The sequence below is a fragment of the Ammospiza nelsoni genome, chromosome 2 (assembly GCF_027579445.1).
Source record: "Ammospiza nelsoni isolate bAmmNel1 chromosome 2, bAmmNel1.pri, whole genome shotgun sequence".
NCBI lineage: Eukaryota > Metazoa > Chordata > Aves > Passeriformes > Passerellidae > Ammospiza > Ammospiza nelsoni.
The window spans coordinates 11,327,055-11,353,045 of record NC_080634.1 but is presented as its reverse complement, the minus strand read 5'-3'; the positions used below and the strand labels follow the sequence as shown (position 1 = coordinate 11,353,045).

The following is a 25,991-nucleotide window of genomic DNA, read 5'->3' as shown; positions in this document are numbered from 1 at the left end:
ACAGAAAAAGCCTGAACACTTTACATGGGAAGTGCTAAAAAAACCCAAAGGCAGCTCTGATGAGATGCTGGTGCTGAAGCAGAACATTTATCTTACTGCATCACCATTTACACCAAGTGACTCCTGGTTCACTTTACAAGTAAATGGCCCAGGTGAGAAAGGCACTTTCTCTACAGAGGGTTAAGTGCTGACTTTCAATTTATTAAAAATAAAATAGACATAAGACACAGCTACTAGCAGATTCAACAGAAAGAGCTTGAGAAAACATCCATAAAATGCCAGCTCACTATACCGAGCTGACACCATCTATGGTGAAACCCCCAACTACCTATTGCAGAAGCTAAAAAAGGGGCACTTTTCTGCAGAAGAACAGAAGATCTCCCCACTCTTAGAGCCAAATTCAGAATTGTTTATTCTCTCTGTGCAGCATCATTCAGAGAATGGTAAAACAATGAGCTCTGCAAAGCCAAGAAAATGCAATTAAAATGCCACTCTGAGGGTCCCCCCCTCTCAGTGGCTAGGGAGGCACACTGTAATGCAGTAGTATCTACTGTAGGTCTTAAACCTAGTAATGAGAAGTGGAAATTAAAATATTTTTCATTGGATTTGTGAGGGGAAGATTACTCTCATTATCCTCCTGATCAAGTTGTTTGGACCTACCAACACAACAAGGAGGTTCAGGTGCTGCACTGGAATCTGCCCAGGACATAAATACCCACTGTTAAGAGGTCTTAATGAACACTATTACTCAGACTTGAAACTGAGGCTGGAAAATCAGCTACAGCTTAGCTTTAAATGTGAGATGAACTATTTTAGTAACTATTAGTCACGATTATTTAATGTCCAATTTTCACTCTCACTTTCCCTCCAAGTTTTTCTAAACAACCCAGGAGGAAAAATTAAATGCATAAGCTGGTTATGCATGGTCTCAGCAAAGAAAAGAATCTGCTGCTCATAAGACAATGGGAATGGCTGCAGCGATAGCTGGAGGAGAAGCACAAATGGGACTGTGCCTGCTATGCAGCTCTCAAGATGAGCAAGGCTGGGCACAGACCACTCTCCTCCTTCCTTGCCAGCTGCCTAGACAAAGCCATGTGGCTCATGTGGTGATAAATTACAAAATATTGTTAGTGACGTCAAGACTGGTTAACAAAGTAAGGACAGATTCCAACCTGACACTTATTAATGGCTCAGACACTGGAATTACAGAAGTGGAAAAAACAGCTTTGGCTCAAGAGCAGCCTTTAGACAAATAAGGGCTTTAAATAAATAGCCAGTTTTAACTTCTCAGTCTGAGACATGAAGAAATTTGTAAAAACAAAATTCAGCTTTACTGATAACTATTTCACATTACAACTTCATTTAAAGCATAGAAATACTGACCTCATATTCCTCCATGTTTACTTCATCTGGCTTTATCATTTCAAGTTTGGCTTGAGCAACCTTCATTATGTTACGGCACCTTACGAAAAGCAAAAAAATAAAATCATTAAATATTACTGGAAATTCACAGAGGATATTATCCTTACAAAGACAGGAGCCTCAAACAGTATGAGCTACAGCCTTATGCAAACCAGTAGGAAAATGCCTTGGAAAATGTACTTTTTATTATGCATGGTATAATCAGCAGGAGAAGGAACACTTTTGAAGTATGTGTGATGGAGGCCTGTGCTATTTAAAGGATTATTTCTTTTATTTCACTAAATTGCCACATTGCTCAGTCTTGCTTTTAATTTTAAATTTCAGATAATTTGAAACTCCCTGACAATTACTTTGCAGAAGTTTAGAAGATTATTCCCTACACAGAAATCAGACTGTTTTCTAACTTTTAATTTATCTATTTATATAAGTAAGTAGATGAAATTTTGAGTGGAAGAAAGACATAGTCTTGATCTGGAGGCAGTCACTCAGTTGGAAAGGCTTTGCTCTCTCTACTGCCTTTCAGAGCAGTGAGAAAACAGTGAAAGAAAGTACAAAAAACTATGTGAAAGATTATGAACAACACTGAGCATTTCTACTTATTTTAGATGAGTAGAAACTCAACCTCTTGATTAGTCTTTTAGCAGGGATTTTTATAAAGATGATTTGTTTTACAAAGTAAGCGTGCAAGCTATAAACCAGGAGATAAAGCTAAACACACCAGCCAAATATGAAGGGGTGTTTCCACACATCAGAGAATATTCATGAACACAGGAAATGAGATGTGCAGATCTTATTACCTTTCATCAAAGCTGAGATTGTGATCTCCAAACTGCTCCAGTAATGTCCTCTCAATTATCTTCTTTGGTGCCTGGTTTTGTATGAAGTAAACAATGGCATGACGCAAACGATAATCACATTCAGGTGGCGGATCTTCCTGGGCTAATTTTAGCAGACGTGTGTATTCCAACTTAATTGCCTACATAATTTAAAAGAAAAAGATATTATTCCTTCTGGCTTTCAACTCAGACATCACAGACACAAGATACTTTATGTGCCATAACATTTTGCCTATAAAATTTTTTAACAGTTCCACAGACTAGTCTTCTAAGACATCTAAACTATATTTTTAAAAACTCCACAGACAAATTGTCAAGTTGGTACTCTCTCTCACCAATTAAGCCTGACAATATCCCAAGTAAACCTTCCCTTTAAAAGTAGTTCCAATCCTGTGCTATGTCTCCCTGAGAGGAGATTTATCCAATCCTTAGAAAGGTTTCTTTAAACCCAAGAACCCAAGACAAGTATAAGATTTCAGGTACTTGACCTTAAGAAATTTTCTGAAGACTCATAACATAAAAAAGTACCTCTAATACATGGTTAAATGCAAAGACATTAATAAAAATACCCTACAGAAAGTTTAGTGAATGGGTATGATACAGAAAATACCAAGTGGGAATGGAATATCTCCTTCAATGAAAAACAATTGATCGGATTTCTGAAAATAATAATTCCATATGAACAGCACTGCCCTATAGGGCAGGAAGAAGCCCTCCCTGAATATTTTAGAGAAATTTTAGAGGTCATCAGAGTCATTTACTTTTCCAGCTTTGCCACCACATTAGGTTTTAATGAACACCATTTGATGTGTTCATTAGATTTTACTCACTGAAACTATACAGCATGAAGAGGAGCAACAAGAATTAGAAAAATGGTGACAAATGTTAACACACACAAATTCCCTCTGAAAACAAGGAGGTTATCAGATGGTTTCCTAACACATTTGCAAAGTTTCAATACAACGTATGCACAAAATAAAGCATCAAAGCAGTCACGCAAAAAAAACCAAACCCACAACAAAAGAATCCTGCTCAGTATTTCAAGTGTCTTTATGCGGTAATACCAGAAATCTGGGCTCCCATCCTCTGCTAATAACACATTTTGTTTCAGGACTAAACATGTAGGGTAATAATCATACAGGTTTAAACATAGAGCACGTGGAGATCTTTAAAACTTAGGGGAATGTTCTGCATCAATATCTTTAAATACTCATGATTTGCATTACCATTAAAAAGGATGTTTAGGACAACATTATAAGTGCCAAAAGCCACAGAGGTTCGATTATCTTACATCAGAACTTCCACCATTAGAAAGTTAACATGGCTAACAATTAAACCTTGTTTATTGAGGATGCAAAAATAAATTGATTTAGACATTTAATTTTTCATATCATTACTTAGAAGTAGGAAAAATGCAACACAAACCCTATATTTTTATAATAATTTTAAAATAATGTGGTATTCTAGATTCAGAAATCTTTAACAAAATGGAAAAAACCCCACTACTTCTCTACACAAAAAAGAGACAGTTGAAAAAGTATTATATGCTTTCATTTTCTCACTAAGGATAACAAAGATCTTAAAAGGAAACATTCTGCAAGGAGTTGTCTATAAAGGTTAAAGAACAATGATTGGAAGAGATCATTGACCAAGAAATATCTGAATGTTAGTCATGTTAAACCTGAGGTCTAGAGGGGGATGGAATCTTGGCTGTAACAATGACCCACACCAAAGGAGTTTCACCTGAGTAACATTAAAACAAAGATACAGAACCCCCCCAGTTTTTTTGGAAACACTAATTTCATCAAAAACAAACATATGAAGGAACACAGTAACAGTATTAAAAGACATCATAGAAGCTTTTATAGTAAGCTAGGGGAAAAAGTGAGATTTCATCTGATGTATCCCAAACCAAAAATTTTGCTCCCAAAGCAGCCCCACTTCATCTGCATCCATTCATACTAATGTATTCCTTCAAAATGAACCACATTTCACCTCTTCCAAGCTATTACAAACACAATTCAGCAGAAAATGAGTAAGGAAAGTTTCCTACTCTATGTCAAAACATTGTCTCACTCAAAGACATTCTGCCCCCATGAAGCCTAAATGTTTAAGGACTCAAAATTAAAGACTGAAAATAATTTCAACTGAGCATTGTTTTGATAACTCTAAAGCATTAAATAGAATTTTATTTTGAAGTAATTTTCTGCTTTAAAATTTTCAAAACACCCTTCATATTAAAAAATATAATTAGATATAATTGAACTTTCTGATTCAAATCAAGGAGTTATTTGATCAAATGAGTTGTTTTTTTTTTCAACCTGAAAACCACTTTACATATTTTCATTAATAAATTTAAAAATAAAATAAGCAACCAACACTAAATCCCAAGCAAACCCAGTTTCACTGAACAGAGGCTGTGGCAGATGTCTCTCCCTTCCCTGAGACCAGGCACAGTTAACAGAGACAGCCCTGCACACACATTATGGTTAAAACCCTTCTCTAAGTATCCACGTCAAACACCCACACAGACAAACCAGGCAACCAATCCATGAGGTTTCAATTTCCTTACCAAGGGGTTGCAGAGCTTTTTGTTGGTGATGTTAGGGTTTTCTGTTTGTTTGTTGCTTGTTTGGGGGTTTTGTGGCTTTTAGAATTTCTTCTACATCATAATGATTAAGAAGAAAACACACTGCTACTCAATGACAAGCAAGAAACTTCTTTCTCCTCTCCAAATCACATTTGAGAGGATTTTACACTTTACATCATGTCAAAGCAACTCCCTTTCTAATATCCTGAAAATTCAAAAGGCCACGAGCTAAAGGTGCTCAGAAGTTTGTGTATTTAAGAAAATGAACACATTTCCAAATCTGGTGTCACACTGAAGACTAATCACCATAAAAAGCCTAATGTCTAATTCCCAGTAATAAACCACTGCTGAAATAAATAGTATTGACACCCATGCAGTTACACAAAAGCAAGAAATTTAAAATTATTAAAAATCTTCAGGAATACAAACCAAGAATATCTCTTTGAAATAAACAACAAATGTCTAAAAGTCCATAGGTAAAAAAAACAAACCTTATGTCTACCAAAGGCATGAGTTTTATTACTAAGAGGAGAAAAAACCATATACTTTTATCGATTACACATCTAGGTTTCATATTACTAATATGTAACTCACTACTATTACTAAAAAAGCTAAAATGCAGAAAGGTCTATGAGCTGCTGACATCAACAGGGCAAATATCTGTATATTTCAATGGATAAACATCTAAATTAGGGACTGATATAGACAAGCATGTATAAATGCTGGAAAAGACTTTATCTACAGAAAGGGGTAGAGGGAGTAGCATATCTAACAGGAAAAGTCAGAGGAGAAAAAGTTGAAAATGTTAGTTGTACCTTAAAGAACCCTGCTTCTGGCCCACACCTGTCATAAACATTCCTGGCTTTACCTATAGCCATGATAATACCTTGCATGTTCGGGGTCAGCATGACCTGCCACAAGGGATTTAAGGTAAAAGTTTTGAATGATTAATATTTTAATGACTAAATTCAATATGCTTTTAGTCTCATGCAAAATGAAAAAGCAACTTAATGCATGCATACATTGATATGGCACACTTCAATACAGATGTGGTGAGCATATTCTGCAAATCAAATCATGGCATGTGTATGTATAGTTTTACTGTAACAACATTAAAGGAATCTTACAAAAAAAAAAAGGAAAAAAAATCTGTGTTAAAAAAGTTACATGGACCAAACTTCCCAGGAAAGGAACATGCACAGTTCAGCATTAGTACCAAGCAGAAACTGCACACTGAATGAGTGCTACCCATGGCCATGAAAGGATTAAAAAAAAATTTCAAGTAGAAAAATCATCCAATCACACTTGAGATATACTGCACTAAAGCCACCTATGTTTTATGCATATTTCAAGGTCAAAAGAGGAGACTCACTGCTGCAAATGCAATCAATCCCTGAAACATCTGCAGACAATCTCTTAAACATCATACCCAAAACAATTAACAAACACCAAGCCAAACAGAAGACATCTCTCACTGCTATTCACATCAGTTACACACAATTTGATACATCCAAGCTACTCAGAAAAGCCTCTCCCCTTTTTTATCTCTAAGGAAAGGAAAACATTCCCTCCCTGCCCAGGGTATTGCTGGCGCAGCAACAAATGATGAAGGATCTTAAACTCCCTCTGAGTCTCCCACACATAAAAACATTTTCAAAAGTGAATACACTCACAAAACAAATAGGGAAATAGGTAAGAAAGTTATCCTCTAGAAAGACAAGGACACGGGGACAAAACTAAAAACAAACAAGCAGGTCATTATATGAGGTTAAATCTCATTTCTTTCAAAGTGGAGACTACACATCTGTGAGAAGCTAAACTCAGTGTGATGATGTCAATTAAACCCATTTTATTCCCCATCCTCCCAGTTATAACTGATCACACTTCCAGGTCAGAATGACCTGAAACATCCATTTGCCCAGGGAAGCTAAAGCTCCCCAAGAACCCATGTTCAGAGCCCTGAGAATATGGGCTGCACCAACTCTATTCCCTCCCAAAACAAACATCGAGTAAGCAGTGACAATGAAGGGGAGTTTGATGACCAGCAGTGTTGCTTTCTACTGCTGAAACTGGGCAGCAAAAAACAATGTTCCTCAGAAAAACAACAGGCCCCTTAATTATTCCTCAAGTACTAGCAGATACATGTACCACATGAGTCTGAATTATTTTTAAGATTTTCAAGATTCAGTTCTACCAGCCATATCAATTTCAGCTTATTTCCATGGCTAATTTAATCCCCAAAGCCTGAAAAGCTTAACCTTGGCAAATGAGAGATCAGACTTTACTGGACTGACAAGAAAGCACAAACATTAAGAACATTTCTCAGTGTCCTGTCCCCTTTTAAATAATGCAGCAGTGTGCAGTCTTATCACCAGCATTTTGAAGGCTACCTGGCCTAACACAAACATTCGCCCTCCAGAGCTGAAGAGACAGATACACCTCCAGTGTAAAAGGCAGCATGCAAACCGTGCCCAATTAAGAGTTTGTAGTGCTTTCCTTCCATATTCCACAACAAACTATGACGTTGTTAAAGATCACAAATCACTAAGCACTTAGTTTTGCAGAAGTCTGTTAGGTGTCACAGTGTGCAGACATGCCAAAACTCTCATCAGGCAGCACAAGGAAGCCCCGAGGAGGAGCAGTGCACACGAGTACCTCATCGTCATAACCCCCCTCCTCTGACTCAATGACAAACGTCCCCACATCGGGGATCGCCACCTCCACCACTCGCTGGGTGGGAGCTGCTTGAGCTGGGGCATTAGCAGAGCTCTGCAGAAGAAAACCATTATCAGTACATGCTTGGGGGGAAAAAAGGAATAATCATAATCATTATCAGAAAATACAATAAAATTATGGAGAGATGCAAACTGACAGGATGATCTACAATGATGTCCACTGCTGAAATTTTGAAAAAATTCAGAAGCTGTATCTAGTTAGAGAATATAAGTGATATTTCTAATTTTTTAAGCAGTACATTTTAAAATAAAACCATAATTATTAAAACTATTTCAATTGCTCTTTATTCACTAATTCTATCTTTACATGTTATTATACCAGTATTACAACTCTAATATCCATTACAAACTTAAGTCACTTGGCAAAGGATGTCAGTGAACCACCATTTTTTGTACATTTCACCCCAAAATTATTAAGTATATTATAAAATATCAGAATAGTTTAGGAAGGGACCTCAAAGATCATCTAGTCCTAAAGATGCCACCCACTAGATCAGGTTGCTCAGGGACCCATCCAGCCTTGAAGAAGGCCAGGTCAGATACTTCATATCTGAAATACCTGATAAAGTCACACTAAAGACTTCATATCTGAAATATCTGATAAAAGTCACACTAAAGGGTAAAAACAAACTGAAAGCTAACATTTCCCGATGCTCTGGGAGAGAAAAAATGCCAAAAAAAGCCTTTTAAAGAACATTTAAAGAAGCATTACATTAAACCAGATTCCTCTTAGAAGACAAATTAAACAGAATATCAGGAGAAGACTATCTTAGTTACTAAAATTCTTGACATGTTAAATTAAGTTTTAAACAGCAACAGAGACAAATATTGCTATGCTACTTGTTTTGCAACTGTAACAACAACTTCACTTTTTAACCAAGATTCCAAAAACACAGCATCTATTTACACCCAACACTGTATAAATACAAAGGAGGGCTATGCAATCAGAAGGCAGAAAAAATAGACAAAAGGCGCAAAATGGAAAAAATGAACATGTGGTGAGTAACCTACAATCCTGTTACATGTGCTGATGTTGCCTTTCCTTCTTTTATAAATGGACAAACAAAAAGGCAAGTAATGGGATTTATGCCTGCATGTCTGAATGCATATGAAAGCGGAATAATTTGAAAGCATGATGATACACTGAGAAGGAAGCACAATTCTGCCTAAGTGAAATTTGGGAGTACAGAGAACAGCTTTTAAATGTTAAAAGAGTACCTTCAGATTAACTAGAAATTGAACTACATTTTTTTCTAAATAATGTTTGCATGGTTTGTTTTTTTTCTTATTAAACAGATCATGGTGTTCCCCAACCACAGTCTTGTGAAGTCCTAAGGCTGACCACTGTGCACAGTGCCATTACCCTGAACTATAACACTTGATGCATTGAAAAAAGTCTAAGAGTCTTTCACATCCCACTGGGATGGTGCCCACAAACCCTGGAAGGAGGACAGCCTTATGAAAGACATTTTATCATGTATTATGGTGTCTTCACAGTCACTTTTCCAGCTGGAGTAACACATATTAAACAGCTTCCCACTAAGCTGTTTTGAGAACTCAAAAAAGGCCAATATGCAGCAGCCTAAGGCTTTGGTGGCAGAGCATCTTCTCACCCAGAGTTAGGCGAGTTTCCCTGTTAGTTTCATTTCAGTTTAGCAGAGGAAGTGTGCTTCCCTGCCTTCCTGACACCACAGGAAGAGTGGAAAACACAGCTGGTCAACAGGGTGCCAACAAGCTGTCAGATAATTTTCAAAGATTGTAAGGTATCTGGGGCCAGACTGCTTCTGTTTAATGAGGATTCACACCTGATGTTGGGAAATATTTTGTACAGATCTAAACTGTTCATATCCTTGGTGGTTACTAGGGATGCCTAAGGAAGCCATACTGTACATTTATGGATACAGTTCCAAGACAGATGAATATATTGCTTTAATGACACAAAGTTTTCTGGCAAACACATTTGTCATTTATCTACATACTTATAGGGAAGTAAGAAAGCATTTGCTGCAAGAAGAAAATGTCAAATATTAGTTTCATTAATAACCCATAAAATAGTTAATGCCCCATTCCTCTTTCACTTTGTACAAAGTGAAAAGAAACATCCAACACTGATTGTTAAGGCATCCTATGAATCACAAAAAATTATTTTCACCAAGTTGTAAATCTGCATTAAAGCTACAGAATACTGTTGAAAAACCCCTTATTTTTGAAAGCTACATTAACTTCCACAGGTCTATCAAAGGAACTCAATTATGTATTTACATTTCCCAGATAAAAACCAGAATGTCTAAAGCAATATTTTTCAAGTCTTTCACATGGACTGTTAATGTTTACTCCTCAAAAATACATGGAATCATCTAACATTTTTAAAAGATGGTGGGCACACACAGCTGATTCTAATTTGAACAATATGCTGTACTCCTGGCAAGCACTTTAATCCCATAGAGAACAGCTATCTTAGTATTTTTATTTTTGCACTACACCCATTACCATCGTACACAGTTTTTGGATGGACTTTAGTGTTGGACAGTCCTTGAAGAAAAAGCAATTGTCAGTTCATAATTTCCAGACTCACACCCTTTTATCAGTTTTTGTATCATTTTTCACTTGCAAAATAAAGGCAAAATAAATATTTCAAGCTTCAAAATGTCCTCACCGTATCCATTATAGCTTCTGGACCTCTATCTTCTTGTTCAGCTAAAGCTTTATTGATTGCTTGTACAGAATCTTCTTTTAAGTGCTTTGAAATATCAGTTCTTGATGGCTGCTCTAAATACTCTGGTTCTCCAGGTTGAACTTAGTGACAGAAATAAGACAACAATTGTGTGTGTTAACATAAGCCTGAATTTTAAATTGATTTAGTTTTATTTAGATCACTGTCTCATAGATAAGGTAAGCACACAGAAAATGTAGGGTAGGACACAATTCACAAATACAACTTTACACCAGTCTGTGTCTCAGGTAATTTTAAACACTTCCTTACAAATGGATCCCTGATTTTTTATTAGGAACTAATATTTTATATTAGGAATATATTATATTAGAAATTTTATATTAGACCTGTCCTGTCTATAGATCCATTGAGGCTCCTGAGTGAGGGGTATTCATCAACCAATCATCAGGGATGACTGAGAACAAAAGTGAGATTCTAGGTGGAGTTTCTGTGGGATACAGACTCAACATATGGAATGACCTCCAGCTACCCGAGTGTAAGATCTACTTTTGCTTTGTAAAATAATAAACACATTATATTTTTCTGCCTTAAGGGAGATCTCAGTCTCCTCCACTTGAGAGCAACAAATTGATTAGTATAGTGTCTTATATTCCTTACATGATGAAACCAAATTTTGACAGACTAAACATTAATTTTGTACTTTCCATTACTAACAAAAGAAATAGCATAAATCTCAAAGTGTTTGTGAACTCAAAGCATAACAAAAGATGAAGCAGCTCTCCATAGAATATGCAAAACAAAATCACATTAAATCACTGCACTTCTTACACTTATTTTGCAGTCACACATGGCTATGAGAAATGTATGCTCAATCTGTAGGACTCAAATACAGCAATAAGAACATCTGGACAGAAAATTCATCATCATTGCCAGTGGTCCTTATTATCTGGGTTCCAACAAGCATTACAGTTGCTGGTCAGAATCTTTTCCACCCAATTTTAACACCCTAATTGCCACACAGTAATTTCATAAGCAGGCCCTACTCTCATTATCATTAAATCTATTCAGTGCACTGCATCAAATACATTATTCTGCTCTTTGGATCTAAATGCTACTCTAATTTAAAATGTTAATGTAGGTCTCACACTAAATCATCCTGAATAGAAGAAATACTCATTTACAGGCTAACAAGTCCTCAAAACAGACTGGTAAGACCTAACTTAAAAAGACTCAGTTTCTATGGGGGGAAAAAAAGAATCAAGAACCTCAGGACAACTGAGAGGGAAAAGTCAGAAGAATCAATGAATAATTATTTTCTTTAAATAAAAAATTAAATGGAAAAACCGACCCCAACAGGCTAAACTTGAAGTATAGTTACCTTGGCCAAGTAAACAGCTGTAATTCAAGATTACACTAATTAACCTTTTCTTCCTTCCTTATGTTCTAAAATATATATACAAACCCCAGTGACTTCTGGTCAACAGGTGGAAGCAGCTAACCTGGAGCAGGTGAGGGTGCTGGTGCCCTGGGTATCTGAGATAACAATTTCTCCTGCTGTGCTTTCTGAGCAAGTTCTGCATCCCACTCTTCAAGTTCTTTTTCAAAACGTTTATTGTCTTCCTTGACATAATCCCTTAGATCAGAAGGCAGTGTGTCCATCCCAACAAGCATCTGTCCTGTTTCTTTGTTGAACTCCTCTGTGGTAACATGAAATATAATTTTCAGAAAAAGAAGCAATAGGACAAAAGAAAGTAAAAAGTACGTTCAACAGATATCCACAAGTAAATTACCAGAAATGTACAGCATAGCATCAAATCCCCAAAACTATAATAGTTTTAACTGGTTTTACTATCTGTTGAGCACTCTATGTGAACAATCAGAGAATACTCACAAAATCCCCACCATTGCTTGATTGTATTAATGCCACAGAGAGCTGAACACAACTAAACTACCCAAGAGAAAAGGGGAAGGAGAGTAGGAGAGTGGACTACAGAAATTCAGAAATCTAGCTGATAAGAATACTAACTAAATTGAGTAATCTTCCTTTTGCTTTGAGAATGGTCTCTGCAGGGGTATCCCACATCCCAGGGGATCCACCAGCAGTAATTGCCATGCAGTGGGCAAGCCTCAGATTTAATCAGAATGGCACAGGCAGCCTATGGGGCCCAAACACCCTATGGCTGCAAGTGCACCACAAACATGGCAACCTAGGAAGGTCAAGGGTAATATTGGTTCTCATTTAAAAATTGAACAAATGAGCACTTGAGCCTTCTGCCCTATGAAAAAACAGGAACCTGAATATTTTCCATGACCTTCTACTGAATATCTGGACACTTTCACAGATAGCTCTCTGTCTACCACTATCCAAAACTTTGTATTAAAGGATCACTGTCCTCTCTTTAATCACTTCCATACAAAGTCTTATGGCTGCATACTCCTATATGACCTGAAAAACAATTCCCAACCCATGTATTACTTAGGTTTGATGTGTGGTTGGTAAGTCTAAGTTATTCACATTTCAATTTACTGCATAAGCTTTCAAGTTTTCATGCTCCAGTAGAGTGTATCAGGGCTGTGAAGCTTATGGGGAAAAAAGCAGCTACACAAGGATTTTAATGTCAAATGGCTCATTTCTCCATTTCCATACCTCTCTCCTAATCCTGAGATAAACCCTCCAAAATTCTGCAATCCCTTCTCTAAATATTTACAAATTAACAGTTTTTTTTTTTTAAATCTTAATAATGCTGAAGCACAGGCATTCTTTTTATTGATCTATAAGCTGAACAGCAATTGCTCCACCCACAAAAACAAACTAACAGTTAGCAGGAATAAAATTTTCAATAACTATTAAAAACATTTCAAAAATCTGGAAATCCATCTGAAAGAAGTTTGTTCAACCAATGTATTCAGCTATTCTGTATCATGCAGAATCTGTGTAGATAACATTACCTTGTATCAAGTACTGCTCCTTGTCATTGATGTACATTAAACAATATGCACTGGCATTCCTGTAACCACCAAAAGAGTCCCGTTCCAACTCTTCCCAAGTTGACTTTGTCACAGAAATATCATTATATTTCATCCATCTGTTCTGGTGGTGGTCATAAATATATGCCCAGTAGTGTCCTGCATTTGCTTGACCCTCATGAACTAGGACAGCATGCAACCTATAAGGAACCTTAAAAAAACAAAAGAGGAGATAAAACAAATGTCAAACCCTCCCTGACAGCATTTAGTTCCTATTGTATGCTACCAGTAATTGCTACACGAAATAAAGGTAATTGAAATAAAGTTAATCAGAATGAAAACACAACACAGAGGAAAAACAAGTAAAACTAGCAACCCACTAATCATAAGGACTTGGAACTATGTTACTTACCACTACAAGTTACAGGAGATCTTAAAATATTAGTATATGACATATATGTCTACTCTGTTGCCTTTACTGCCACTCATCCTCTTTTCTTAATTCCTTAATATTCCTACCTTCATTGTATCTATCAAAAAACCCTCAAATAACTCAGCCTTGACTGTCTCTGATTTGCTTCAGTTCCAATCTGGCAAACCTGTCAAAAAGTCTGGAAAGGCGCATGCAAATTCAAACTCAGTGTTTTTTGTGTGACAGTAAAAGAATTTATTTAAATTAGTATCTGCATCAGTTACCCAAAAATAGAATTCCTACAATAGAATAGGAATACAACTGTTTTCCATTGTTTTAACTGTATCAGGAAAAGTTAAATAAAGCACAGAAGACCTGAAAAGGTCCCTTCCTCCTCCTGAGGGAAAGGATGATAACAGTTTCTAGGATCAGTGGAAAATGAATTACAGGCTACATCTGTAAACCAACAAGTAAGAACAATGGGAAACTCAGTTTCTACCTAAGTAATTTGGAGTCTGATGGAAAGAGAGAAGCAGAATTAATGAGTTCTTTCTTACTTATAAGTCCTTTGAGAACATCTTAGTGATTGACTCATTTAACCTGCTGTTGCACATGCAACATAAAAAGGAAAGCTGAGCTTCTCTGCTATGCTCAGTTTGTCTCAATGACAACAGCTCAGCTGGGATGAAAAACTCCAAAACCAGCTTGTGCTGGTATCACAATCTGGACTGAAGATAAACAGTCTTTAACTCAAGGTGTACTCAGTATTTTTTGCAAACATCATTTGAGTACTGCAACAATCACAAACACACACATATCTGTGACTGGAGAAGCTCCTTGAAGTTATTTTTAAGCTGATCATTCTCTTCCAGGCTATATGCAAGTGCTGGAGATATGCAACTCCCCTTGAACTGTAAAGCAGAGTGACTGCACAGCAGCTGGAATCAAACAGCCTGTCTTTCCAGAGACCAGACCACACTCTAAATCTCCCAAACACAAGAAGAAATCCTGACAAGTCCTTAAATCTGAATGCTCTGGGGTTTTTAACATCTGTTATTAAACCAGTGTGAAAGCCTCCTTAACATGACTGCAAGCCTCTGTATATGCACACAAATGTATGCAGATCCTGATTTAATAAAAAAGGGGTCTCCTTACACTTTGTCAAAACAAATTTTCTTACCCTAAAATCAGGAACTAAAAATCCCTGTTGAATTTAAATTGTTTTACTTAAAACCATGCAAACTGAGACAGCTTGAGGGTCCCCACCCTTTTTTCCAAGCCAGGAGAAGCAGCTGTCAGTCACCCACACGGAGCTTTCAGGAAGGTTCCCCACAGAGGTCTGTGATCAGGGGACAGGTGAGTTCAGTGCCAACAGGCATCTCTTGTGATAAGCCATTATATCAACAGTAATTAACAGCACAAGGCAACACAAACATGGGTGGCATTAAACTTCTCAGTTTACATTTAGTACTTGTAAATCAGAAATAGAGCTTCACCAGCCCCATCACATGTAGCTAGAACACAGATATGTCAAAGCTGCTATATCCAAGATGAACTCCCACAGAAAAAACAACTGTGCCTCTTTCCCAACAGCAAGTTCACAGAAGGAAGGAAATAAATAAGCAGCTGATAAAACATTCATTCAGGAGAATGAAACAATAAAGATTTCAGGAATGCATTTCATATGACAATTTGACAAAGATTTTATGGACTACTGTATCTGCTCAGAATCCTAAAGGACAAAATGAGAAAACAAAGAGCTTATCAAATAGTTCATAAATATAATATTTGCAGGATGCTTCCTAGTGTATGCTTGTCTTAAAAATGTATCTAGTTTTATGTGCATAGAACTTGACTTCAAGACTGCAATCCTGCAATTGTATTTTGCAGAGGGAAACTGTTCCCAGGGAATGGGGCAATACCCAGCTATCAAATCACCCAGAGACAGAGGAAGCAGGGAAAAGCAGACAGCTCTGTGTACCTGCCTCCTTCCTATTGTGCCAAAACAGCAACAGGGACAAACCAGGTGAGCTGCAGGAGAGCAGCTTCCCTCCCAGCCTGTGAATTCAGATGGGTTCAGCACCTACTTTGTGTTTTACTAAGTAATCTCTTTTTTCTTTTGTAATGAGAGCTGACTAGTATCTTTGCTATCCAGAGGTATTTCTTCCTGCTACACCTCAGCCAACACAGGTAGATTATTCAGATGCAAGTGACTAAATTAATTAATTTTACAGTTAGATGACATGTAGCTTGTGGCCTTCTTCTTAGAACACAAGTATTAAGGGAAAAAAGTGCCTGCTAGTAGCAAGCTTAAAGAAAGTCATCTAGGCAAATCTGCCTGAAATCCTTAACATCACAGTTCAGCTGCCAGTAACTATTAGGAGCCATGTACAAAATGAAAACATACCTCAAGAAAAACTGTAAGCTGAACAGATCTTACTTGGAATGCAAATAATTTTTTTTTACTAACAGAAAGTAACAGACAAAGTAATCTTTAGCCTTAAAACCTCTCAGAGTGAGAGAAGATGAGTATGTGAACATAAGAAACAGCAGAGGAGCCACAACTCACAGCAAAACATTCTAAAAACACTGTTCAGACTACACAAAATAAGAATTTGCTACAAGATAGCTTAGACTAATAATCAAAGTTGTGAGTGATACAATTTCTAGACAAAGTTTAAAAAAAAACCCCAGAAAAACAAAATAAAAAAACAAGCCAATAGCAACAATACCACTCACTGGAATTAACTACAAGTCAAAATCAGGAGTCTTGAATTTCCATGTATTAGCATGGAAGTTGCAATTTACAGTGGCACTAAGAGCAAAGTAAACAGTTCTTTCCTGTGTCTAATGCTTCATCACCTTAAAGCCATAAGTTACTGAGTAATAATGGGCAAATCAGGGCAAGAAAAGTTTGTTGTGCAAATCTGCATTCAAGTAAAAATGGGGATCAGAGGTAGAACATGTTTGGGCTTTTCATCATAGCTGCCTGAATTTAAGCCTGTCACCTGTAAAATACTGTAAAGCTGTCTTTCATTTGACTGCACAACTAAAGGCTTACAAAACCCACTATGACTTTGCAATGAAATTTCTCACAACACTACATAATTGTACAGTTGCTCTCAAAACACTACATAATTGTATACTTGCTCTGTTTTCAAGCATCTAAGAATTTTTTAAAAGTGCCAAAAAAGATCTATTTTCAGTTATGCCAAAACTGTACTTACCTGGACCATTGTTTTGTCAGAGTACATCAACTCAATTGTCCGATGTATTCGGGATATACTTTCTTGTAAATCTGAAAGACAAAGAAGAAAGAACTTTTCTTCCACAAGGCTGTATAACTGCACATGACTACATATTTATCTCATGAAAAACCAAACAGGGGTGCATTTCACACATGGTACATCTATCTACAAGCCAAATGCTAAACCTTCTGGGATGAAAGATGTCCCCCATGTGCACAAATCCTTTCCTACAGCAAATGCCCTTCCCAGTGTGGCATTACCTCTTGTGTCATTCTCTACTTCAGTCCTCCAGCGGTGCAAGCAGCCCTCCAGGACAGACAGCTCCTCCTCTGTGATGTGCCTTGGTGCTGGATGCATGGGCAGGTCAGGGGGAATCCGTGATTGTGTGAATGGTTTATGTATTACTGATCTCTGTACAGGAGATGTGCTTGGGACTTCTGATGATGAGGGCCCCTGCTGCTCTATTGCGCTGCATTCATTCAAAACATGAAATATAAAAATTGAATCATCACATAGACAGACTAAATGTTACACCATAAAAATAAGCTTTTCACCTGAAAATGGGCATTTTAAACATAATAATTTCCTCAAGTGCAATCCAGAACATGTAACTACAATAGCAATATGGAATTAGTTTTTAAATTCTGAAAGCTTTGTGGTGCATTACATATTAGCACAAACTGCAAAGCAGCCACCTTAGGAGAATTCTGCAAGAGCAGCAGGGTAATAAAAATGTTACTTGTTACAGATTTTTCTCTTCCCATCAACAAGATCACTTCTATATAATTACACTGCATAAGAGGAATCTGAAGATCTTTCTTGCATGCCACTGAATTTTTACTTTGTGTATAGCATCATGATACAGCCTGAGGAACTTGGATTTTTCATGAGTTTAGAAAGGTCTGAGAACATTAAGAGCTGAAAATATCACTCCATATAACATGTTGTGGTGTTTCTACAGATAGACAAAAAAGCCACAATACTTACATTTCTACAGAACAAACTTCCTGTACAGGAGTTTGACCAGTTTATTACTTTCGATAATACATTTCATGCAGGCAATGGTAACTTTTAAAAGTTTGTCTTCTCTTATCAATCATCACAATTTCTGCTGGCATGATACCAGTAAGGCATTGGATATCTTGTTAAAACCTTGTTAGATTAATGTGCTTCACTTCTCTGAATGACAAATTTAACAACCTTGACTGACCCAGAAGACAGAACCCTACTTTCCAAATACAACATACAAAGCTATGTAACAAGCTGTTAAATGTCCACTTATCCAAAATTGCACTCTATTACCAAATAATTTTTTAGGTTGGAGAAAACTTCTAAGATGAAGTCCAACCATTAACCCAGCACTGCCAAGTCCACAACTAAACCATGTCCCTCAGTGCCACATCTACACTTATTTTAAATAGAGGAAGACTCCACCACTGCCCTGGGAAGTCTGTTCCAACATTTGACAGCCCCTTCTGTGAACAAATCTTTATTAGTATCCAATCTAATCCTCCTCTAGTGCAACTTGAGGCTGTTTCCTTGTGTCCTGTCATTTATTACCTGGGAGAAGAGGCTGGTTCCCACCTGGCTAACTCTCCTATCAGGGAGTTGTAGAGAGTGATCAGTTCTCCCCTGAGCCTCCTTTTCTCCAGGCTGAATCCCCCCAGCTCCTCCTTATCACAGTGCTCCAGACCATTCCCCAATCCATTGCCCTTCTCTGGACACATTCCAGCACCTCAATGTTTTTCTTGCAGTGAGGAGCCCAAAACTGAGCACAGGATTGAGGTGTGACCTCAGCACAGGAGCACAGTCACTGCCCTGGTCCTGCTGCCACACCATTCCTGATCCAGGCCAGGTGCCATTGGCCTTCTTGGCCACCTGGGCACTGCTGGCTCATGTTCAGTCACTGCTGACCAACATCCCCTCCAATCCTTAACTGTTGGGCACCATCTGCAAACTGACTGAGCATATACTCAATTCCCTACACCGAGTTACTAACTTAAATAAAGAGAAAAACATTATTGGACATTGATTTCTCTGGTACTTTAGCTATTCTGCATTTAAGAAGCCAGATTATTTAGATTCCTGACAAATTTGGTAAGATATGCAAACTGCATGGCAGAAAAGGAGCTTAGCTCCTAGGCAAAAAGTAAAAGATAAATTGTACACCAGAAACCTTGATGCTACACAGCACATACACACTGCCCAATTCATATTCTTAAACAATACACATGGGAATCAATGACCTCACCAGAATCTTCTGTCTATTTAGAATTGTAGATGAAATTGGGCTGTGCTTAAAAATGGTAATCTCCTTGTGAAAACATTTTTTTAAGTGCATGAGACAAACCCAGGTCGTTAACATTTTTATTTATTTAAACCTGCTGTGCTGAAAGAAAAGAGCAGAAACTTGATGCTACCTCCCCTAGAGATGCCTGGTTTTACTGGTCTGGTGTACAAAGCAGCTGAATGTGCTGGTTAGCTCTGGGAGCAGAGGCAGCCCTTACCTGGGGGGGATCTGTGGTGGCAGAGTGCCACTGGCAGGGGCACTGGCACCCAGGTCATCCACGGGGGACGTGCACACCGGCTTGCTGGAGGCAAACTCCAGGGCATACTGCAGGACATCTACCAAGGGGAATCGTTTAGGACCAGAACCATAGCTTAAATATCTGTTAACCACAAAACGTATTAATGCCATGACTCACAGATACAAAAAAAATTTAAAAAGAAAAAAAAAATATTTTTTTTTTCTGATTGACTGCAATTAATTAAAGCAAATCTTTCCTAGCATGTTTCATGAATCAGAATTACAACACTCATACATAGCTTCCAAAGAAAGGTTAAAAGAAAAGATATAGAAAGGAAATCTCAAGTAATACACAAAGTATACAATTGCAAAGAGTTATTCTACGTAGCCCACAATACTATTTGCATTGACACAGTTATCTATAGTACCGTTCTAATCTCTGCTGTAAAACTGTGAGGTACTCTTTGAGTCTCTTGATTTCATCTCGTTTAATTCTTGTTATTTCTCTGTTTTTGTGCATATACCTGTAAAACAAAATTTAGAAAGTATTGTCAGCCTCTAGTATCCCAACAGTGAAACTGAGGTGTGTCACCATCAGCCATGCAGTTCAATACTCATAAAAACTCACACCCTCTAGAACTACAACATACTCAGCACTAAAACAGAACTGAGAAGAAAATGAGCCTTCCCTTCCACAACTTTCAGAAGATCCATTTTCCCCAGTGTAAAAAGCACTGTTGATACTGAGGATGACAAAAATGTATTAGAAAGCCACTATTAGAGAGATTCTAAATTAAGTAGTTTTAGTGGCAACCACAGAGCAATACTCCTGTTTCATTATTTAGGTTCACAAATAACTTTACTGAAAGCCATCCATTTCTGCTCTACAGAGAAACTGCATGCACTCATGCTGACAACTGACTGCATGTTTGAAGAGTATCTGCAACACCACAAAACATCCAACTTGTCACCCTGTTTCCCAAAGGGACCCATAAATGGTGGGCATGAATTTTCAGAGTATTTTGCCTGTGTACACAAGTACCGAGCAATAAATGAAAGTGGAAGCAGGTTTTTGACACAAAGCAGCAGTATGTCTTAAATTGTGATCTATGTGTACTTTCTGAAACAGATGAAACCCATGAAAACTCTAACTTGTGTAAATAGAACATAAATTTACTATGATTCAAGTGAGCATAAGACACATCATGAACTTTACAAACTTACAAGATTTATTTTATATCCACACTAGAATTTTGTTGATAATATTATACCATACCTGTCTAGATACAAAATTGGAGGAAATTCTAATTTGTTGTGTATCTTCTCTGGTCTCCCCAAAGCCTGATTAAACTCAAATCTTGATAGCTCAAACGTTAAGACAGGAGGAAGCTCTGTGAACCAGTGCTGGATGAAGAAACAGAAATCCCCAAAATTAATGCCTTCCAATAGCAGAAATTCAGTAATAGTGATACAACACCTGCAGACTGACACAGCTATGACAGAAACTGGTTTTAGAGTGGGTCAGCATAAGTTTTCCAATGCTACCACCCTCTCCCTTCAATGTAAACACAGACTATTAGTTGCCCGTGCCCATAAAAGCTTTGTTATCTGTATTGCAGCAGAGGAGGCAGAAATACTTATTCCACTCACATTTATTTTGCTCATACAGAAGTCAGCTCATGCTTGAGCCTACCTGCCTTGTCAACTCCTCAATGACACTGAAAGGGCTGTTTACACTGTTAGCAAGTGCTCTTCCTGCTATAGTTCTCTCAGACTCAGCTTCCTGATACTTTCATTCACCTAGCAACATTCAAAGTTTCTAATGATCCCCTCTGAAACAGGATCAGTGAGTGTTTGACATTTCCTGCATACTAACAGCTTAAAGGTTCTACTCATGTCTCTAATCATCTTACAATCTTCTGCTCTCATCATCTTACCCCATTTGTCTTTGACTACTCAGCAGAGGTCTATCGCTAGTCCTCATTTCTTTTTTTACATGTTGTTTCTCAACTACAATACAAATCCAGCTCCAGTTCCAGCACTGAAGATCATTTTTTTCCTGTCCATTCTCACACATAACAACCACAGTCTACCCATTTAAATAAGTTTGGGGTGTCTAACCACCACCTGAAGTTTCTCTGATTGCTGCAGACACCATTGACATATTTGTCATCAGTGCCATAGCCCAGATGTGGCATTTGACTCAGGGCTCACTTGAAGTTCTCCTATCCAGCCAAATGTCTTGAATAGCCATTTCACATAATAACTGGCAAACAGCCTTTTCTTCCAGTGCTCATGGCTAAAATTCTCTTGAAGCAGGATTTAAGTTCCTCAAGACACAGAAAGTTTCCTTTTTCTGTTCCTACATTAGCTCACTAGCTGAGACCCTGCTCTGTAACTGAGGCTTTTAGGTATCATGATAAAAATACTTATACTAATAGCAGTCAAGCTAAATACCCCATTACAGTCAATGGTAGGAAAAAGGAAAAAAACCCAGAATGTTACTTTTAGGATCTTTCAACACATTTGAGTACCACGTTATTTTTCTCTTTTAAGCTTTGATATCAATCAGATCAGAGAAAAGTTACTTGAAGGCTTTGTTCAGTTGAGACAGACCACGTTGAAGCTACAAGAAATTCAGAGTTCTTTAGTACTTCCAAACCTTCCAGTGCACTGTGACATCTTTCTGGCATTTAAACACAGCTACTAAAAGAAGCAATATCACTATAGATTATTTCAGAGGCACATAACCAATTCACTTGGCCCCAGTCATAATGAAGCAATGCTTTTCCTAGAGTAGGACTTGACACATTACTTTTCTTGTTTTTCCACCACTAAATCTGTCATGTGTCTATTTCACTTCTATTTCCACATTCTAAGAAGCAAAGCTGACAATTTCACAGAACTCAAAGCTTAACAGTATAGAGCTGTACTTCACTATCCTGCTGTTTCCCAGTTTCCCAATATTACAAGTTAAAAAAGCCTCAAAACCAAAACAAAAAAGCCCACAATACCCAAATATGACATTTCTAGTCAAGCATTTATAACAGAACTGGCATTTTATGCATGAATACACACAGGTTATAACTGCAAGACAACCTTCAGTTCATAAGATGAATAGTTATGCTCTTGTAGTAGGTACAAACAAGGCTTCACCTTGCATGGAGAAACTAAACTTGGGATTGCATCAAGAAATTTATGAGATTTTGTTTTCTTCAAATTACATTTCAGGAAATACGCTCATTGTAGAAGAGATGCCATAAGACATTTGTTGTAAAACACAAATTGGTACCAGAACTTCAGATTGGAGGATGATTTCAGTGTGTGTCACTGGGCTTCACAATTAAACCCCATGTGTACTTTGACATTACAGGAAGCAAAATTGCATTACTGCAAAAGCTTGACATCAAGGAAGAAATTACACCTGAACTTTTTACATAAGTAAGAAAAAACCTCCCAAGATTTCACATCTTTAAAATAACTGTGATGAAACATGAACGACTGTGTAAAGAGAAAGCAGCTCAGCCTTTACAGGCAATGGGGATTCCCATCTATACAGCAGGTGCCATGAACCAGAAAACCCAGACATGAAACCCAAAGAAAAATAAAGGGCACTACAATAACATCCCAAGAGAAGTCCACAGGAGCACTTAACTCACCTCCTGACCAGACTTTGCAGAGTTTTCTGAATGGAGAGATTCAATTTCCCCTTCAATCATTGCAGCTTCTAGGCACTCATGCAGATCTTTAAAGCCATTAACCTGTAGTGGATACTGGCCAAACATTTCTGTGTTTTCAAATTTTTTACCTTCACATGAAAAATTAAACAGTTAATGTTTTAGAACAAAAATTTACCTCTATCTATCAAAAAAAACTCTATCTATCCTAGGTCAATTGATCTAGTCTACTAAACAATAGCCACATTTTCTTGTTTAATTTAATTATATGCCAAAACACAATTTATTCAAAAATGTTGCTCCAGCAATATTGAAAATTACTGTATTTTCCTCTTCAGCCCACTTTTATATATTTTTAGCATCTTTTGGTAATAAGAAAACTGAAAATTACTTGGCACCACAGACATATGGCAAGTTTTACACATATAAATCAAAGTCCTCCCCTGCAAATAGGAGCTTCATAATACAAATGTATATTGTATCAGCAAAGCCAGTGGAATTGCTGGTATGAAAGAGCCCTTTGTATAAGTACATTTTGCAAAACTAAGCCACAAAAGAGAACATTCATTTCTGCCCTGAAAACAAGATTATATTTTGGTAACATTGTATTAAGATGTAAGTGCAAAAATGAGAACAAATATGGGGGACAAGTGATTTCAACCTAGAAATTCAATTTATTTCAGCCGAAAGTCAGTAACAAGTCTTGCATCCCCTAGTTTCTTTTCATTTGTTTGATTTTTTCATATCTCCTCTGTTAAAATGAGAATGTTAGGGATGAAAGTAGCTAAATATAAAGAAAAAAGAATGCTACTAGCAAGAAATCTGCAGAATGGTTCTGAAATCTGACAACAACTCATTAGAAATATGTTCAAGGTCACAGAATAACCTGGAAGCCACTTAAAAGACTACACCTGCTTCATTCAAATACAAAAGTCATTCATTTGGATGAGAAGCAGAATCACCAACATTAAAATGACTCAAAAATACTTTCATGGCCTATTGGAAATAAAGAACAGTACAATTCTGCAGATCTACTAATCACATACAAATAAGGTAAAGGGAAGCTTGTTGTACAGTGTCTTCCTCCTTAGCACTCTCTCCAACACTGCCCTTGAGCAGGTTTCCACTGACTTGTTTCCCAACAAGCTGTACTTGTGGGAGGGTGAGTTTTCCATGTGAGAAATTGTGCATAAGGAAATGCTGTAACTCAAGCTTTAAATTGCATTAAATGAATCAGAGGGAGCATGAGAGAATAGCTCAGTGAAATACAGTATCTTGCCTTCTGGTAAGTGGTAACAGTGCCCCAATAATTTTTTCCAAGCATCTTCCCTCAGCATCTCACCCCAAGTTCTGCTGCACTGAGAACATACACTCAGCTCCTGAAGGTTATGAAAACATGGATGCAGCTCACTGCATTTCTCCTCAGTCTCATACCTCACCAACCATTTGTCACAGACAAATTTATATATGTGTGTTCTCCATACCTGCTTCTGCAGAAGCAGCTAAAATCCTAAAAATGCATCAGTCACCTGTGTGCTTGGACAAGCACAGTTCAGACATGACCAGAGAAGTGCAAGTAAATTCTGATGCATACCTTCAAGTACACCTACTGCTAGAAATCTTCCATAAAACAGCTCCACCATTGGGTTCTTTGGTTTCTCTCCATCCCTAAAAAACAAGAGCTGTGTTAGCGCAAAAAATAATCCAAGTCAAAGCTACAACCTTTGATCTATAAAACCATGAATTCTTCTCAAATTCAGAGTTCAGAATGAATGAATTCAGAAATTTAAGAACTTCTGAATTCGTTACAGAAATTATGTCCATTTTACTGTTAATTTATTTTTGTACTTTCCTCTAATGACAATAACAATGATTCAGATATTTGCAGGGAAAAGTATATTCTGTAAACTAATTTTCAGAAGTGTTTCACTTTAAGACAATCTATGCAAACCAGATTCAATAATGAGTGTTTAAACTGTACAAAACCCTTGTAACAACTGTTTGTTCAGACATTAGAGAAAAAAAAAAAAATGTGTTCAAAAGAGTTTCCAGATACTCACTAATACAAACAAGAAGTATTTTCTTCTGAGATGAGAAAGAGGAGCAAAATTTTGAAGTACTTTAACTACAGGATTGAAAAGCAAAATGGCACTAAAATAAAAAAAAGCCTAATTGACTATCTACAAAACACCTCTTTATTTTACTCTTTAAATACTTTGGACTTCATGGAGCTATATTTTTAACATGAAATAAGAGGGTGAAAAAAGACAACTTGTGGAAAAAACCTAAATAAAAGTATTGATGTATGGAATTGAAAAAAAAAAAAACTTACCTCTCTTCTTCAGCTTTAATTTGGAAGGCATCTTCTAGCCAATCTAATAATTTGTGTGTAAATTCACTAACATCTTGCTGTAAAAAAACAAAGTGATCAGTACACATTTGCAGCAGAACACAACAAAGTGTCACCTTACAAGACCAGTTTAGCAGAATTCCCTTCCCCCTCCACCAGTGTTCCAGAATCACACAATGTCTAAGACCATGCCATGATTGTTTTTTTTATGAGTGGCTCTGGTGTTCCTCAGCAGTGACACTGTCCTGTGATCCTTGTTACTTGGGCTCAGCTTTCACACCACGCTAGTCCAAAGGCATCTCTTGAATCCCATTGTTCAAACCCTTTGGTATCTAGCAAGTGGTGACTAATATTACTTTCATCAAGCAACAAATTCAGTGTGCTATTGTAATTAAACAACTCAGTCACATAACCTCATGTTATGAAACAAAGTATCTGAAGAAATAGAATATTTCTCCAAAAAAAGCAGAATATGCACATTAAGATTTGGGTAATAATCCTGAATATTTAGATCCTCCAAACCAGTATCTAAACAAGCAGGATAATGGCATTG

The 25,991-nt window shown here is 37.2% G+C and overlaps 1 protein-coding gene across 5 annotated transcripts in view; it reads right to left on the bottom strand.

Moving 5' to 3' along the window:
• Positions 1-25,991, bottom strand: part of USP25 (ubiquitin specific peptidase 25) — an 87,373-nt gene that overhangs the window by 6,878 nt on the left and 54,504 nt on the right. For 4 of the 5 annotated variants that reach the window (XM_059493316.1, XM_059493313.1, XM_059493315.1 and 1 more), the window contains 15 exons: positions 25,421-25,497; positions 24,683-24,756; positions 23,071-23,219; positions 20,688-20,815; positions 19,840-19,935; positions 19,392-19,553; positions 17,145-17,353; positions 16,864-16,934; positions 13,207-13,435; positions 11,757-11,954; positions 10,240-10,379; positions 7,504-7,617; positions 5,664-5,759; positions 2,220-2,398; positions 1,384-1,462 (listed from right to left, as the gene is read on the bottom strand). In XM_059493316.1, the coding sequence (XP_059349299.1) occupies positions 1,384-1,462; positions 2,220-2,398; positions 5,664-5,759; positions 7,504-7,617; positions 10,240-10,379; positions 11,757-11,954; positions 13,207-13,435; positions 16,864-16,934; positions 17,145-17,353; positions 19,392-19,553; positions 19,840-19,935; positions 20,688-20,815; positions 23,071-23,219; positions 24,683-24,756; positions 25,421-25,497 (2,001 nt within the window). The remainder of the gene's footprint in view (positions 1-1,383; positions 1,463-2,219; positions 2,399-5,663; positions 5,760-7,503; positions 7,618-10,239; positions 10,380-11,756; positions 11,955-13,206; positions 13,436-16,863; positions 16,935-17,144; positions 17,354-19,391; positions 19,554-19,839; positions 19,936-20,687; positions 20,816-23,070; positions 23,220-24,682; positions 24,757-25,420; positions 25,498-25,991) is intronic. The other variant, XM_059493314.1, reaches the window with a different exon arrangement.